The 17171-nt window shown below is 53.3% G+C and overlaps 1 protein-coding gene across 1 annotated transcript in view; it reads left to right on the forward strand.

Moving 5' to 3' along the window:
* The window catches only part of ADAM12 (ADAM metallopeptidase domain 12), a 302779-nt gene that overhangs the window by 193596 nt on the left and 92012 nt on the right, over positions 1-17171 (forward strand). Inside the window, 1 exon segment of the mRNA XM_066355592.1 lies at positions 4249-4325. Coding sequence (XP_066211689.1) covers positions 4249-4325 — 77 coding nt within the window.

The following is a 17171-nucleotide window of genomic DNA, read 5'->3' on the forward strand; positions in this document are numbered from 1 at the left end:
GAATGAAGCACTGGAAATATCACAGCCTCGACAGTTCCTTTCTGTCTGGTCCTCCAAGAGCCGGGGAGCAGAATTTTGACTTGACTTTCCGCGGGGCACAGAGTGAGGGGCCACCCTTTCCAAGCTCAGGAGCCCTTACTGTGTCTTCCTCTCGCCTCCTCCATTATATTTGATGGGTCGTATTAAACCGAAGGAAATTTTTATTTTACTGGAGTGGAGGAAAAATGCATTAGGTTAGGTAATAAGTGTGTAGAGTACATGGTTAGAGGTTTTGTAAAGGAAAAGATGTAATTTCGTGGTTATGCATGTTTGGGGCTATTTTCTGCGTGATATTCTGCTGGTGGAAATAGAAATGATGGGGTCAGCAGAACCGGGTGGAGACAGCGGTGTGTGGGCATGGCCACATCTTGCTGCAGACGTGACAAAGAGACTGGACCCTGGAGGCAGCGGAAGGGGGAGGCTGTTTGGGAGAGTTGGCAAGGGTGGTGGTTGTGGTCATAAGTCTGTGGGTCCTAGGGCACGCACGAGACCTCCGTAAGTCATGGCGGATGCCTGCTCCTTCTCTCGCGGGTGCAGCCGCGGCAGGCCACGTGCTGTATGCATCCACTAGGCCTGGCCGGTTCTTCCCTCTCAGCATCAGTCCACAGGAGGCGACCTGGCCCTCAGAGGCGGGGACACATACTCGCCTGCTGCTCCTGATGGTGATGCCGCCGGTGGTCCTACCCCGGCCTCAGCCACCACGAGAGGGCTCATCTCCCCACCCCTGCCCCTTCACGCTTTATAACCAAGTTCCCCAGCTGATTACATGACAAGGGGCGAGATGAGTGTGTCTTCCTGAGTTGTGAATTTCTATGATGAAGTGCTATGTTATAAAAAAACTAAATGAGGGCCTGACCTGTGGTGGCACAGTGGATAAAGCATCGACCTGGAAATGCTGAGGTCGCCGGTTCAAAACCCTGGGCTTGCCTGGCACATATGGGAGTTGATGCTTCCAGCTCCTCCCCCTTTCTCTCTCTCTGTCTCTCTCTCCTCTCTCTCCCTCTCTGTCTCTCTCCTCTCTAAAAATGAATAAATAAAATTAAAAAAAAAAAAAAACTAAATGAGGGCCTGACCTATGGTGGTGCAGTGGATAAAGCATCAACCTGGAAATGCTGAAGTCGCCGGTTCGAGGCCCTGGGCTTGCCCGGTCAAGGCACATATGGGAGTTGATGCTTCCAGCTCCTCCCCCCTTCTCTCTCTCTGTCTCTCTCTCCTCTCCCTCCTTCTCTCTCTTCTCTCTAAAAATGAATAAATAAAAAAATAAAATTAAAAATAAAAAACTAAATGATATTTGTTGACACATTTGTGAATCATATCGGGGGAAAAATATTAGTAATTATAATAATAAGACTTCATGGGACAGTCATTGCCCTGGAACATCTGGGACCTGGAGTTCTGGCGATGATGCGTGGTCATCTGGGGAGCTCGTCGCTTAGACTGGCCCGGAGCAAGCCACAGGCTGGTCGGCCAGCCAGCTGAGGGGTAAACAAAGCCGACGTTACCTCTGGTCACGGCCGAGAGAGGTGGACCATGTGAGAACCCGTTCATGAGAGCCGAAATCCACCATTTCCCCCTCATAAGCAATGCGCCAAACCTGGTTGTTGAACTGGAAGTTAATTTTATACTAATTTGTACTCTGCTCAGGCTTTCGCGAGCATGTATTTCTGGGTATTTCATTTGAAAGGACGCTTGATAAAATAATCTATGAAAAATGAATTGAGACTCAAAATAAATGATTCTGGAATTTCAGAAGCCGGTGGATGAGATTATGGTCACCGTTCACGGCCCATAGCAGCATTTCCTATTTCTCTAAAAGAAGGCAAATTCTATGTGCGCGCAGGGGCCAACCAGAGCCTTTCGACCCAGTTACGGGACTGCCCGTTGGGATGGGAAAGCTGGCCAGGACAGGGGTGAGCATGGGGAAAGACATGGAGAATTGGGAACCCGTGTGCACTCCCTCATACCCGGCTCAGTGAAGTCATTCAGCTGCTCAGGGGACCAGGTGGGCCGCGCCTCAGAACTGACAGACACAGGTACCGTGCGGCCCTGCAATCCTACCTGTGGGTGTATAACCATACACCCACTTGAGCTTGGACCCAGGACAACTGAAAACATGTCCACGCAAAAACGTGTACGCAAGTGTTCGTGGCAGCACTATTTGTAACACCGAAAATGTGGACTCAACCCAAATACCTCTCGTTGGATGAGCAGAGACACAAACGGTGGTATGACCATACAATGTCATTGTGTTCGGTGATTAGAAGGACCGAGGTACAATCCCTTCTACAACGGGGGTGAGCCTTGAACCCGCGATGCTCTGTGAGAGAAGCCAGGCACCAGCGGCCACAGACTGTATGATCCCAGTTACCCCAGGCAGTGACCTGAGCGGGACAGGCACGTGCACAGAGAAAGGAAGTGGATTTGTGGTTGCCAGGGGCTGGGAGAGGGGTAACAGGAAGTAACTGCTGATGGGGGGAAGGCTTCTTTTTTTGGAGTCACAAAAATGATTAAGAATTAGATGGTGACCATGGCGGTTCAACACTGTGAATATATTAAAACCGTGTGCTTTTGAAAGGTGAATTTTATGGCCCGTGAATCTATCTTAATAAAAAAGAGGACTTTAGGACTTTATCTTGCTATTAAAGGGCCATCTAGACGATTGTAACTAGAAAGGAATCAGCACCAGAAGGGACGGAGGGAAGGGTGTCTCCGTGGAACTGCTCGGGGAGCACGCGGAGGGAGCCAGGTACACAGAGGGGAATTTCCTACGTGACAAGGTAGCATTGCAAATCAGTAAGAAAAGGGAAGTGGTGGAAGAAGCTGGCCCTCGGTGCGCAGGGAAAGTTAGAGTCCAACCTCACACCCCCGCAAACACAGATCCCAGACAGATTAAAGAGCTAACTGTCATACTCTAGAAATAGAAGGAAATTTAGGGGGACATGCCTGTGACCTTGAAGAAAGCCACCGTCAGCCACACACAAAATGCTTGAAAGGAAAGACATGTTTGACGGTGTGAGAACTGGAAGCTCTGTGCAACAACACAAAAGTATCCTAAGTGGATTATAAAGACATTTCTCACCTCGTAAGAGGCAAAGTATTCATATCCTGACTAGATACAGAACTTCTGGAATCAATAAGAAAATGTCAGAATGACAAATGTCCTGCACCAGTCCTACCTCCCGCCTTTCCTTCTCCGGTGATCTCAGAACTCCGTCCTGTCCTCAGTGACACAGACACCATCTATCTCCGCCCCCTTCTCACAGAGCTGTCGGGGTTTCCTCCCCCCCCCACCCCACCCCCGTGAAGGACGGTCCTCTTTCCTCACAAAGTCGAGGGGGTCTTTGCAGTGTCATGTCTGTTGGCAGCAAGTCCTGCCCTGGAAAGGTGAATCAGTGTTGTCCTGAGTAAGGGAACCAGGGGCCAAGGCGGCACTGTGGGGACAGCCTGAAGCCCAAGTGACCGCTCTGTATGCTTGGGGGGGCGTGGCCCCTGGCATTCTGAGGGCTTGACTGAGGAGTACTGAGTGTCCCCACCCACTCCTTGCCAGCCATTCGCCCACCCAGGGTTACTTTGTTCAACAATAAAACAAAGCTTGATTCTGGACGGAACACCATCTTCACTCAGGAGGTGTCCACGCTGTGGTTTCCTTTTGCAAGCAGTGACATGATTAAAGAATGAAGCATCACAGGGGGACTTTATTCTTAGAAGACCTTCCGGTTTTTCTTTCCTACCGAGTGAGATATTTCACTCTTAATTGGGCGATTCGGTGAGGTCCCCTCTCTCACTCTCTCCACCCCCCTCCCTCTCACCGTCTCCTTTGTCCTCATAAGCCATAGATTGAGACCTCGTCTTGTTATGTGCCGGTTCCTCCTCTCATGACAGAAGACAGTTTGCACGAGGGTGACGTGGCGATGTCCATGAGGTCTGCTGTGCGGCTGGATTTTGTAAACACCCAGCATCAGGACATACCTGGAGGGTGGCAGAGACAAGAATAGACCCAGGGGGTCTACTTTCCAAGCCTATGGATGTTCTCCCCCTGGCTGGGTTGCATTGGGCTTATTAGCATTTCCTGTTAAGACTCCTTATTTAAATATTTGATGCAGAAGGGAATTCCGTTTTTAAAAGCAAGTGGAGATGGTCAGAGGCAGTTGGTTTATTGTGAGCGGGCGATTAAATGTGATGCCTGAACCGCCTCTCTCCTCCCTGCAGGGTCATTGTTACTACCACGGACACGTGCAAGGATATCCTGGTTCGACGGTCAGTCTCAGCACTTGTTCTGGTCTCAGGTAAGTGACCCTGACAGTGAACGGCTCTGGTCATAAGCACGGCTATGGCAGACCAACCCCTCTCTTCTCCTGTTCACTCTGGCGTGCTGAGAGTGGACGATGGGGCCTCACCTCTGCCCAGCCAGACGGGAGGCCCCACATGACGGCTGGCAGGCACATGGCTTACCGAGGTTTCTCCTGCTGCGCCTCTGTCCGTGCTGACCCCGCCTGGTGGGGGGCGGGGCAGGGGCGGGGACTAACCCTGCGGAGCTCAGCATCCGCGGATTTGTGAGAGTCTTTCATTCACGTGACTCGGAGACTGAACAATTCCTGGTGATGAAAGAGACAGGGCATTAAACGAGGTAGCGATTACGCTGCATGCTTCATAATGATAGAAAGTCCTTCCTATTAGGAGACAATGTAAAAGGGACTCACCTAGCCCAGACCAGACGTGTGGAATAAGGCGTGGCAGGCGGAGGGCTTTCGTGGCGAGGCTGTGGCACGAAGCACGACCCCACGACCTTCTCCTGCCGAGCAGCCTAGCCGCTCCCGACTCATCACGGCTGGCCCTGTGTTCTCACCAGGAAAACCAGTTTGTTTGACCAACCTCCAGCTGCCCCAGGTTTTTTTAATTGGGTCTATTTATTGAGTTTAGGAACTAACAGCTTGTATCATCAGAGCCCTGCTTTGCCCTGGCCCGTGGCACTGGAGTGTGGTTCTGTGGGAGGGAGAAGGGAGGGGCTGGGGGGGCATGCCAGTCTGAGCACACGGCAGGGCTGCTCCCCGGGGTGTCGGCAGTGACCGCACAGCTCTGGGGGTTCTGTGTGGGATGACGGAGAATGAGCCTCCATACGCACACACCGCACACACAGTGTGTACGTACCGAGTCGGGCTCTGTGGTCATGCAAACCGGGGGCTCAGACGTGAATGGGGTGGGGCAGACCTGGCGGCGTCTGGGACGAAGGCCAGCGGCCAGTCCACTATGGAGGCCCTGGGGCCCCAGACGGATGCTCTCTCCTCCTCCAAGCACCATAGCCCAGGCAGTGAACTGGGTCCCCGGTTCCTTCCGCGCGGAGGAGTCTGTCTCTCTGACTGGGTGATACAGCATCTCAGCGTCCACCTTTGAACTCCAGCACCTGGAGAACATTCCTTCCCGGGACCCGGCACAACCCATAGCCTGGCAAAGAGGAGTATGGTGCCATATTCTTGGCTGGGACTTCAGAACAGTCAGAAGAGTTAGAGACCGTGTCGACCACCAAGACCAAGTGGGATGGGAAGGGGAACCTGTGTGTGGATGGTGCTCCTGAGAACGTGAGCTTCCCAGGACTCCGTGCTGTTGTTGCAAGAACAGTGGACCGTGCACGGAGCTCACAGTCAGCCTGAGGGTCTGGCTGGTGGAGAGTCCGACCAGAGGGAGAGCTGGGTCCCATCAGCCGCCCAGCGGCAGCCGGATAGACGGGGTGGGAACAGAGGGATGCACACCCTGTCGCAACCAGCCCAGCAGATTTGGACAACGAAAAAAGGGATTAAAACTTTTATGTTAAATGCACAGAATGACCCAAAGATACATTCCAAGCTGGGAATGCAGAGGGGAACTCAAATGGCCTGTGGGGGATGCTTTGATTAGAGCCCAGCCAGCTACAGCTTTGCAGAGAAAAACAAAACAAAAACAGAGAAGGACCCTCACACGTGCTCCAAAAGGGCTTGATCCGAGAGGAGCAGGCAAGGGAGACTCCGTCCTGGACCCAGAGAAGAGAGGAGAGAAGTGATGGCCATCCCTCAGTTTGAAGGGACAAGATAAGGGAGGAGAAGGACCAGCATCCCAGGAGGCAGGGGGATGGCGGGGGACGGAGCTCTGGCAGGGACGACATGAAGTGTGCCGTGGTCAGAAGGGGCGCGGCCGTGAGTCTGTTCTGCCTTTGAAAGGACTCTGAGGGCAGGCAGCAGGGAGCCCGGGCCCGAAGTGAGCCGGGCCACCTCACACGCCTCCTAGGACACTCAGCCCTCCTTGGGACGGTTTCTATGAAATGCGCATGCTTCCCCCGCATCCTGGTCTCTCGTTGGCTCTCATGCTCCGTGCCTCTCCTCCGCCAGGGAACGCCTCATGGGAACCCAACCACCATCTTCAGCCCATCGTCCTCTACCCTGAGGAAGCCCCCCACCCCGTCTCAGCCGTGCTGCTTTCCAGCTGTCTCCAGACTAAGCCTCGCACAAGGGCTTGCTGTCCTTCTCCCCGCTGCCCTGCCGCCTGGGACACGTTGCCCTCCCTACCTCTCGATGGGCTTCGGAAGGTTCATGCTGCAGCAAGGAGCAACTCAAATGACGCCTGCTGCAGGAAGCCCAGCCTGGCCTCCCAAACACTGCTTGCTCATCACGCAGCTCAAGCCTGCGTCCCCTGTGCGTCACAGGCAGCCTTGGCGTGTACGGCACGGTTCCTGTCGCACAGCAGGTGCCCCAGGAATATCTGCTACATTGCTGTTTTAAAGCACCGCCCCCCCCCTCGCCCTCGTCACAGTGGATGTCTGAGTCTTCTTGTCCTTTCACCTGCCCTGTTGAAAGGACCTTTCAGGTGGGGGACATTTCTGATGCATTGCTTGTAGCCCCTGGAGAGCTCTGCGCCAGCCCTAGAGGTGGGAGACAGCACAGAATGCTTTCAAAAATCCAGTTCAGTAAAGAAATGCAGCTGTGTGGCTTTCTGGTCCAGGACTCAGTATGCACACGATTGTGTCCCTTCAAAGCCTCTCAGTGGTTTTTCTGTGTAAGATAAAGATTGCAGCGCTAAGTTTTATAGAACGACATCCACTCTGACATGAAATGCAGGAAAACTTCTTGCCCCCAGACTACTGAAAATTAGCCAATCAACTGGTTTTTCAAAGGGCAGAACCGACCAGTGTTGCGGCCCTGTGGAGTCAGAACTAACCCATGACGCTGAAAGTAATTATTTACAGTTGAATGGTCACAGCAAACACCGCCCTTGTTGAAAAGACGAAAGTTCTGCTTTCGTGCGGCGTTACTATTTCCAATTTTTAACCAACAAGGTGAGTCAATGGGTTTGTAGACATTGGGCCCGAAATCTCCCGCTGAGAAAACATGAAGGGGCAGGAACCTCAGGAGGGAAACAAGACGGAGGAGGCAGGAAGCTGAGCACAGCCCCCCACGGAGCCGGCTACCCCGAGGTGCCCTGGGGTCGCGGTCCTCCCGGGCACCTCGCGGCCCGGCTCCCTGCTCACCCGGCACCTCGCGGCCGGGCTCCCTGCTCACCCGGCACCTCCCTGCTCACCCGGCACCCCGCGGCCGGGCTCCCTGCTCACCCGGCACCCCGCGGCCGGGCTCCCTGCTCACCCGGCACCCCGCGGCCGGGCTCCCTGCTCACCCGGCACCCCGCGGCCCGGCTCCCTGCTCACCCGGCACCCCGCGGCCGGGCTCCCTGCTCACCCGGCACCCCGCGGCCCGGCTCCCTGCTCACCCGGCACCCCGCGGCCGGGCTCCCTGCTCACCCGGCACCCCGCGGCCGGGCTCCCTGCTCACCCGGCACCTCGCGGCCGGGCTCCCTGCTCACCCGGCACCTCGCGGCCGGGCTCCCTGCTCACCCGGCACCCCGCGGCCGGGCTCCGTGCTCACCCGGCACCCCGCGGCCCGGCTCCCTGCTCACCCGGCACCTCGCGGCCCGGCTCCCTGCTCACCCGGGCACCTCGCGGCCAGGCTCCCTGCTCACCCGGCACCCCGCGGCCCGGCTCCCTGCTCACCCGGCACCTCGCGGCTGGGCTCCCTGCTCACCGACCTCGGTGGGTACGGTTTTTCCAGATCTCATAGCTCATCCTAAATGGCCCGTGGCAAAGTGGCCCAAAGGACCAGAAAGCCAGGGGCACGGAGATGACCTTGCCTCTGCTGTCCTGTCTGCTAGACGGAGGCCTCCAAGGAGACAGAGCCCTGGGCTGAACTGGTCCGTGCTGGGCGCTCAGGAAATGCTGGTGGAATGCTGTGCTGTCCCCAAGCCATCAACTGGTTGCTGAAATGTAATCTTAGCTGGTCTGAATTTTTTATTTGTCTTTAGAGGACAGTGTGTCGTGTGAAGGAAGAACTTTGCTTAGAAGGGAAGAAAAACTAATTTGACCCTAACTCCGCAGTCTGCCCTCAGGCCCTCAGCGTCTACTGGGCGGGCCTGGGCTGGGTCCCCTTCCAACCCCTCTGGCCATGCCGGCTCTGGCCAGGGCTCTGTACTGCGGTCTTTCCTTGCTCGTCCTCCCATGCAGATGGACATTCATCCCATCATCCTGGGCAAACACCGGTGGGAGCCACCGTCTCCACCCTGAAGGACTCCCAAGGTCAAGTCTCAGCTCTCCCCAGCTCCCACTCTCACTCAGGAGCTTGAAACGCCCAAATTCCAGACTCCTCTGGGTCTCCCTCTTGAGCCCGTTTCTGTGAAAAGCCCAGGGCATCTTGCGCCGTGGTTGCGCCTTTGGGGCCGTGGTTGCGCCCTGGGCCCCCCCCCCCCATCTCTGTTCACCTCCCTCCTGCCCCAGGGCCCTGCACACGCCCGCCCCCAGAAGATCTTCCACTCATCTCCTAAACAGTTCTCATCAGCAGCCCAGAGATCAACCTTTGCTCCAAGATTTTCAAATAGCCTCCCACCCGTGCTTCCTGCCCCACCCTTCCCTTCACAGCCATCTTGCGCATTCCGGAAGGTCGTGTTTCAAATATACTGCTTGATCGTATCTTAGGACCTGCCCCCGCCCCTGCACTCAACACCACGTGGCTCCCTGTGGCCCACACGTCAGAGCCCTTCCCCCACTCCAGCACACATGATTGATCCCCTCCGCACACACTGGTCACCCGCTGGCCATGCGGGCCCAGCTGGGGCTAGGGAGAGAAAGCAGATAAGGGACGTGCTCCCTGGGTGAGTGGAGCAGCCAGACATCACTCTAGTGCCCTGTGGTAAGTTCCGGGAAGCAAGGTGACAGAAGCCCCCAGAGGAAGCTCCACAGAAGGGCCCTGAATGCCAGGCCATTCTGATGGAGTCCGGGCCCACCTGGACCTCCGAAGTGATGTGTCAGCCTGGAAGGTCATTCCAGCCAGGGGATGGCCCCGGGAACAGGTGAGGGCTTTGGGTCCCCAGAGACACAGAGGAACAGAACAAAGCCCTTATCCGAAAGCAGCTTGCATCCTGCCCCCAAGGCCGGAGGGGTGGCCACCATGGGCTTCTGGTGCAAGCAGCAGGGAGATCAATAGAGACCCCCGGAATGGGGGAGGGGGAGGCAGAGAGAAGAGGGAACAGCAAGTCCTGGCCGAGCTGGGAATTTGTTGGATTTATGAGAGGCAGTCTTTTAGTCTCTAAAGAAAGAGTGTGTAGACCAATGAGTGATGAGACCACAGCACAGCCTGAGGCCCGAAGCCAAGGTCACGGGTGCAGGCAGAGATTGGTGCCCCTCCAAGAGCTTCGCCGACTGCCCCCACGCTGCATGCCCAGACCTCCTTCCGAGGCTCCCTCTGCCCACCTGCACGTGTCCTCACGTCCACGGTGTCTCTCCCGGGGACACTAACCTTTGTCTCGCCTCCACTTGTGCTCCTTGAAGGCTGCTCACCTTGCCCCATGCTCCCCCATCTCATCCTCAAAGGCCACTCACCTGGGCCCCCCTACCCCCTGTCTCCAGCCCTCCCTGTCCTCCCAGGACCCCCTTCAAGGCCCCTTTCCCCATGGACCTGTGGGCAGCCCTGAGGTGCTCTGGCATCTCTCCCTTGGACATCGGCTGAGCCCACCCCAGAGCAAGCTCTTGGTGACTGAGGAGAAAGGGGCTGACCGTCCACTGTAGCCAAGGACCAGGGAACAGACTCGAGAACCAGGTCCGTCTGGGGAATCCTGGCGCGGCTGCTGACCAGCTGCACGGCTGTGTGCGTTTCCTGGGCTGCCACAACACATGGCCGCAAACTGGCTGACAGCAACAGCGCTCCGCGCATGCACAGCTCTGGAGGCCAGAAGTCTGCAGTCAGGCCAGTTCCTTCTGCTGGCCATGCAGGGAACACGCTTCCCCCGGCTCTCGATGGCCCTTTCCATCCTGGCATTTCCTGTGGCCACCTCAGGCCAGTCTCTGCCTCCGTCTGCACGTGGCCTTCACCCCTCTCTCCGTGGCCTCTCCTCTCTCGGACTCTCGTAAAGACACGCATCACAGCATTGAGGGCCCACCCTAAATCCAGAATGATCTCATCTTGAGATCCTGAACTTAATCACATCTGCAGAAACCCCTTTTCCAAGGGTGACGTCCACAGGTTCCGGGGATTAGGACTTGGACGTTCTTTGGGGGGAACACTGTCCAACTCACTACAGTGCGACCTTGGGCTTTTATCCTTGGCTTTCTCTTAGCTCAGTGAGCTTCTGATACCTGCTTTGTAAGGTTTGCTGTAAATAATATTAGAGAAAATACTACCTCCGAGGGCCTGGACCCTGGTGGAAGGTGGGTAAGGAATGGCGGCTGATGGGTACAGGGTTTCTTTTCGGGGTGTTGAAGATGCAGGAATTAGATTGTGGGTGATGTGTGCACCACTCTAGGAAGGTATTAAAAAACCATTGGCTTGCCGTGTTCCTAGAGTGAACTTAACAGTAGGTGAGTTATTTCCCCCCAATAAAGCTGTTATTTTTCAAAAGGAGTCTGGCTGAGGGTGGTCTCCTCATAAATTATAGCTGCTACTATTGTGCAGATGCCTCCATAGTAACTGTTCTTCACATCTTTTCTAACAGCTCAACATTTTACCTCTTTGGTTGTGCCTCCCAAACCTGGTGATCACAAATTACACCCGAAAGGGGGGCCAGGGGGTGAGATGTCCTCACGTGACCCGCTGGGGGCTCGCCTGTGCCTTGCACATGGCAGGGGTCATAGATAGGTGGTCTGATGGTTCCTGAGCAGTTCACATGGAAATTACGGATTAGAAATGAGCCGCCCCCCCCCTCTGGTTCTTACGTACTCGCCAGTATTGCTGCCGTCACCGTGTATCAAGCGTCTGTGAGGGGACATACTGCTTCTATCCACGAGCGCCTCAAAAAAAAAAAAAAAAAAAAAAAAAAAAGCCTGAAATGAAATTCACACCAACTGCGTCTCTAAATTATGACTGGCAGCGGGATATCGAGAGCAAAGACTCTTTTCCAAGAAAATGAAATTGGCAGTTGAACACGGAACCAGCCAGGATCACCCATTCGTGCTAACCCTGAACTTACCATGGGCGGTCAGAAACCCCCGCGCCACTGTCCTGCGTGCTGGGCGGCCGTGAGAAAAACGGACGTGGGAACAGCCACACGGAGCTGCACCATTGCCCGGCGTGGCCTGAGAAATTAAGAACTGAAGGTTAAGAAGGACAGAACGTTGATTTCCACTCTGAGAGCTAATAAAATCCACTTAAAACTTGAACAGATTCCTCTTCTGCGGAATGAGAAAAGAACAACAACAACAGGGGTTCAAATGTTAAAGTAAAGCTGCCGGTTTTCAAAGCTGTTGCTCTGGGCCTGACCTGTGGGGGCGCAGTGGATAAAGTGTCGACCTGGGACGCTGAGGTCGCCGGTTCAAAACCTCGGCTTGCCTGGTCAAAGCACATATGGAAGTGGATGCTTCCTGTTCCTCCCTCAACTTCTCTCTCCTCCTCCTCCTCCTCCTCCTCCTCCTCCTCCTCCTCTCTCTCTCTCTAAAAATGAATAAATAAAATCTAAAAAATATAAAAGCTGTCGCTCTATTTCTCGGGTCCCTTTCCTTCGGACATCGGCCTCTTTCACACTGGCCCGTGTTCTGGGCCCCACAACCCTCTTAAAATAGTGCTGGAGGGAGGCAGGAGAACGTAGGGAGCCATGTTGGGGCCCAGCTCTACTGCATGCCACCTGCATACCCGTGACAGCGGGTGTCATGCCCAAGGTGCAACTGCGTGGGGGTCTGCTGGTAACAAGTGCACCGGGCACGGCCCAGAGCCTGGATCGAGGCAGAGCACCAGGGGGGGTCGCCCTCCTCACCCAAACAATCCCTTCTCCTCTCTGCTCTCCTTCCATCACGTCCAACTCGCTGCCCCAGAACGTGGCCTCACCCTTCCCCCTGACGGCAGGTCCACCCTCCTCACCGCCCCCCAGAGAAGGCACCCACCCCACCCAATTCCCAAATCTTTCCCAAACTGTTCTCTAACCTCCCTCCTCCTGCTCCACCAAGGGGGAGAGAACTCAACTCTCCAAGTCTGCTGGGTTTAAATTCCACACTGGGAGCTATTTCCAACTCCAAGTTTATAACTAAATATCTATGACATTCGACTTAAATTACATTCGCTTATCTAGCTTAGGGCCAGTGAGGGCTGTGAGAACATCAAATTTTTACATCTCCGAAACCTTGGATCCTTGAGTTTTGTGGTTTCCAGCAATCTCTAGAGCTAAATGATTAATTATACTCAAGACAGTCCAAAGCAATTATTTAATTAAGCAGCACTAGAGGCTGCCAGTTGTTTGCAGCAAAAGGGAAAGCCTTCACCCCAGTTTCTCAACATCTGGCCTTTGGATGACTTAAAAGATAAAAGGAGATATGAGAACATTTTTATGACTAAATAACAAGTTCTAGAAATTTTCTATTAAGTAGAAAAAAAACTTTTTTTCAGCAATTTGCTTCTCCCGATTAAAACTTGGTGACATGATTTTACTGTAAGTGTTCAGCTTATTGAAATCCAATGAAAACTAGAAACTGGTAACACAAAGTGAAACGTGGGCGCCATTTTCTTTTTTAGGGCAGGCACGTGGGGTTTCTGACCGATCAACATACTTTTCCCCCTTCAAGTGTGTTCGTTTTCCACTTCCCCTGGCCTACTTTTTTTTTTTTTTTTTTAGAGTTCTCTTTCTCAATGTAAGCTTTCTAAAAATCAACTTTTAATAAACAGAAATCCCCTATTAGTCATTCTACACTAGAAATCAAGGTTTTGTTTCATAATTTTTTTTTTTCAAGGAAAGGGGATGCAGGCAACCACACAGAGATGATGACCAGAGTCACTTCTTCAGGGACACAAAGACAGTTGGGGTGTGGCGGGAGGCCGGGGACACAGGACCGCAGCAATATTGCTTTTAATCCATCAGCGGGGTTTGAAAATAGCCCCAAATTCCTCCATTACGGTAAACCACATTGGTCCCCCACTCTCTCCACAGCCACGTGTCACGAGTGTTGGGAACACCCAGCGTGTCTCTCCGAGGGTTTCTAACTAGCCCTGTGTCTCGGAAGTGACTTCTTGATTCGGGTGCTAGCTTCCTGGGCATGACCTGTTTCTCTCCACTGCCTGTCCCACTTTATAAAACGGGGCCGGGGGAGTGAACCAGTTGAATAATAAGGACTAGATCTGTGTGCGTAGATGAGAATGAGCATGCTCAAAATCATTATCTTGTTGCTTTGAACCTCTTCCTCCCATACTATTGGGAGGTTGAAATATTGTCCCTCTATGCCAATTTGAAAATGATGAAGTTGTCACCTACCTAGGAGGTCATCCATGAGCACAGGATCAGTGAATGACTGAAATAAATGAGGGAGAATGAATGACATAGGAGGGACCTTACCCCCCTTTGGAAATGAGATGAATTGTCCGAAGGAAACGGAAGGAGCACCAAACATTTAAAACTACTTCTTAAGGATTAAGCTAGCCTCAAATCTGTGGGTTAGTGCCATAAAATATAGAACTAATGCCCTAAACCTGGAGGCCATGGATGGCATTCGTAGTCCTGAGTCGCCTGACTTGTCTGCAAAATGTGATGCATGGTTGCATATGTGAATTATCGCAAGAAGAGTGTGAACTCCCTGTCTCAGGATAGGCTAAGAGTCACTGTACTGAAAGCTGACTTTTGCACAGAGAGTCTGTGCATTTGTGCAGTGGGGAGATGTGCTGAGTAATGGTAGAGAGTCTGCACATTTCTGCAGTGGGAGATGTGCTGAGTAATGGTGGAGAGTGCGCATTTCCGCAGTGGGGAGACATGCTGAGTAATGGTGGAGAGTCTGGGCATTTCTGCAGGGGGAGACGTGCTGAGTAATGGTGGAGAGTGCGCATTTCCGCAGTGGGGAGATGTGCTGAGTAATGGTGGAGAGTCTGGGCATTTCTGCAGTGGGGAGACATGCTGAGTAATGATGGAGAGTCTGGGCATTTGTGCAGTGGGGAGACGTGCTGAGTAATGGTGGAGAGTGCGCATTTCTGCAGTGGGGAGATGTGCTGTGTAATGGTGGAGAGTGCGCATTTCTGCAGTGGGGAGACATGCTGAGTAATGGTGGAGAGTCTGGGCATTTCTGCAGTGGGGAGACGTGCTGAGTAATGGTGGAGAGTGCGCATTTCCGCAGTGGGGAGATGTGCTGTGTAATGGTGGAGAGTGCGCATTTCTGCAGTAGGGAGACATGCTGAGTAATGGTGGAGAGTCTGGGCATTTCTGCAGTGGGGAGACGTGCTGAGTAATGGTGGAGAGTCTGCATTTCTGCAGTGGGGAGACATGCTGAGTAATGATGGAGAGTGGGCATTTCTGCAGTGGAGAGACATGCTGAGTAATGGTGGGGAGTCTGGGCATTTGTGCAGTGGGGAGACATGCTGAGTAATGGTGGAGAGTCTGGGCATTTGTGCAGTGGGGAGACATGCTGAGTAATGGAGGAGAGTCTGAGCATTTCTGCAGTGGGGAGACATGCTGAGTAATGGTGAAGAGTGTGCATTTCTGCAGTGGGGAGACATGCTGAGTAATGGTGGGGAGTCTGGGCATTTTTTCACTGGGGAGATGTGCTGAGTAATGGTGGAGAGTCTGGGCATTTCTGCAGTGGGGAGACATGCTAAGTAATGGTGGAGAGTGTGCATTTCTGCAGTGGGGAGACATGCTGAGTAATGGTGGAGAGTCTGGGCATTTCTGCAATGGAGAGACGTGCTGAGTAATGGTGGAGAGTGCACATTTCCGCAGTGGGGAGACATGCTAAGTAATGGTGGAGAGTGTGCATTTCTGCAGTGGGGAGACATGCTGAGTAATGGTGGAGAGTCTGGGCATTTCTGCAATGGAGAGACGTGCTGAGTAATGGTGGAGAGTGCACATTTCCGCAGTGGGGAGACATGCTGAGTAATGGTGAGGAGTCTGGGCATTTGTGCAGTGGGGAGACATGCTGAGTAATGGTGGAGAGTCTGGGCATTTCTGCAGTGGGGAGACATGCTGAATAATGGTGGAGAGTGCACATTTCCGCAGTGGGGAGACATACTGAGTAATGGTGGGGAGTCTGGGCATTTGTGCAGTGGGGAGACATGCTGAGTAATGGTGGAGAGTCTGGGCATTTCTGCAGTGGGGAGACATGCTAAGTAATGGTGGAGAGTGTGCATTTCTGCAGTGGGGAGACATACTGAGTAATGGTGGGGAGTCTGGGCATTTCTGCAGTGGGGAGATGTGCTGAGTAATGGTGGGGAGTCTGGGCATTTCTGCAGTGGGGAGACGTGCTGAGTAATGGTGGGAGTCTGGCATTTCTGCAGTGGGGAGACGTGCTGAGTAATGGTGGGAGTCTGGAATTTCTGCAGTGGGGAGACGTGCTGAGTAATGGTGGAGAGTCTGGGCATTTCTGCAATGGAGAGACGTGCTGAGTAATGGTGGAGAGTGCACATTTCCGCAGTGGGGAGACGTGCTGAGTAATGGTGGGGAGTCTGGGCATTTCTTCACTGGGGAGACGTGCTTAGTAATGGTGGGAGTCTGGGCATTTCTGCAGTGGGGAGACGTGCTGAGTAATGGTGGGAGTCTGGCATTTCTGCAGTGGGGAGACATGCTGAGTAATGGTGGAGAGTCTGGGCATTTCTACAGTGGGGAGACGTGCTGAGTAATGGTGGGGAGTCTGGGCATTTCTGCAGTGGGGAGACGTGCTGAGTAATGGTGGGAGTCTGGGCATTTCTTCAGTGGGGAGACGTGCTCAGTAATGATGGAGAGTCTGTGCATTTCTGCAGTGGGGATACATGCTGAGTAATGGTGGGGAGTCTGGGCATTTTTTCACTGGGGAGATGTGCTGAGTAATGGTGGGAGTCTGGGCATTTCTGCAGTGGGGAGACATGCTGAGTAATGGTGGAGAGTCTGGGCATTTCTGCAGTGGGGAGACATGCTGAGTAATGGTGGGGAGTCTGGGCATTTCTGCAGTGGGGAGACGTGCTGAGTAATGGTGGGGAGTCTGGGCATTTCTGCAGTGGGGAGACGTGCTGAATAACAGCAACCAGGAGATGTGTGGGAAGCCTTAGAGCAGTCAGTTGACTGCCACCCAAACTGCTGTTTCTCCAAAGAAAATCATTTTCCATCATCAGAAAGAACCTTTTCAATAAGGACTTGATTGTCCCCCTCACTGGAAAAGAGAGAGACAGAAGCCATCATGCAGGCTGGCGTTCCCATCATTGGACAGAATCGGACATTGCTCATTTTCGGGGAGCAAGATGTAGCCTCAGCTCTGTACTGCCCCAAAAGGTCACATGTGCATTGTGGTTCATGGCCCAAGACCACCTTCTGTCTCTACATGTGAGACTGTTTAGCAAATTTTGTCATTTTTTTTAAAGAATTTATTCTTTTATTCCTAAATCTAAATGTTAGCTCAAAACGTTTTGTTTAGTCATCGTTAATCCCGGAAATAGGTTTATCTTATTGGTGCTGTATTTCCTATCAGGGAGCCACGAATGTCAGCACGTGGGCAGATGTCTTAACGTAGCTGAGGACCTTCTTGGGATTGCATGTTAACAGACACCTAACCCATGCACCGTCCCTTGTCAATAACCAAGAAGGCTGCCACCATTTAAGTGCTGGCTTGTGGCCTCCACTAGGCTAAACGTCTGAACTGGATGAAGCAGCCCTGGGAAATTAGTATTCTTATCCCATTTCCCAGATGAATAAACTGA

This window comes from Saccopteryx leptura, chromosome 13 (genome assembly GCF_036850995.1).
Source record: "Saccopteryx leptura isolate mSacLep1 chromosome 13, mSacLep1_pri_phased_curated, whole genome shotgun sequence".
Classification (NCBI taxonomy): Eukaryota; Metazoa; Chordata; class Mammalia; order Chiroptera; family Emballonuridae; genus Saccopteryx; species Saccopteryx leptura.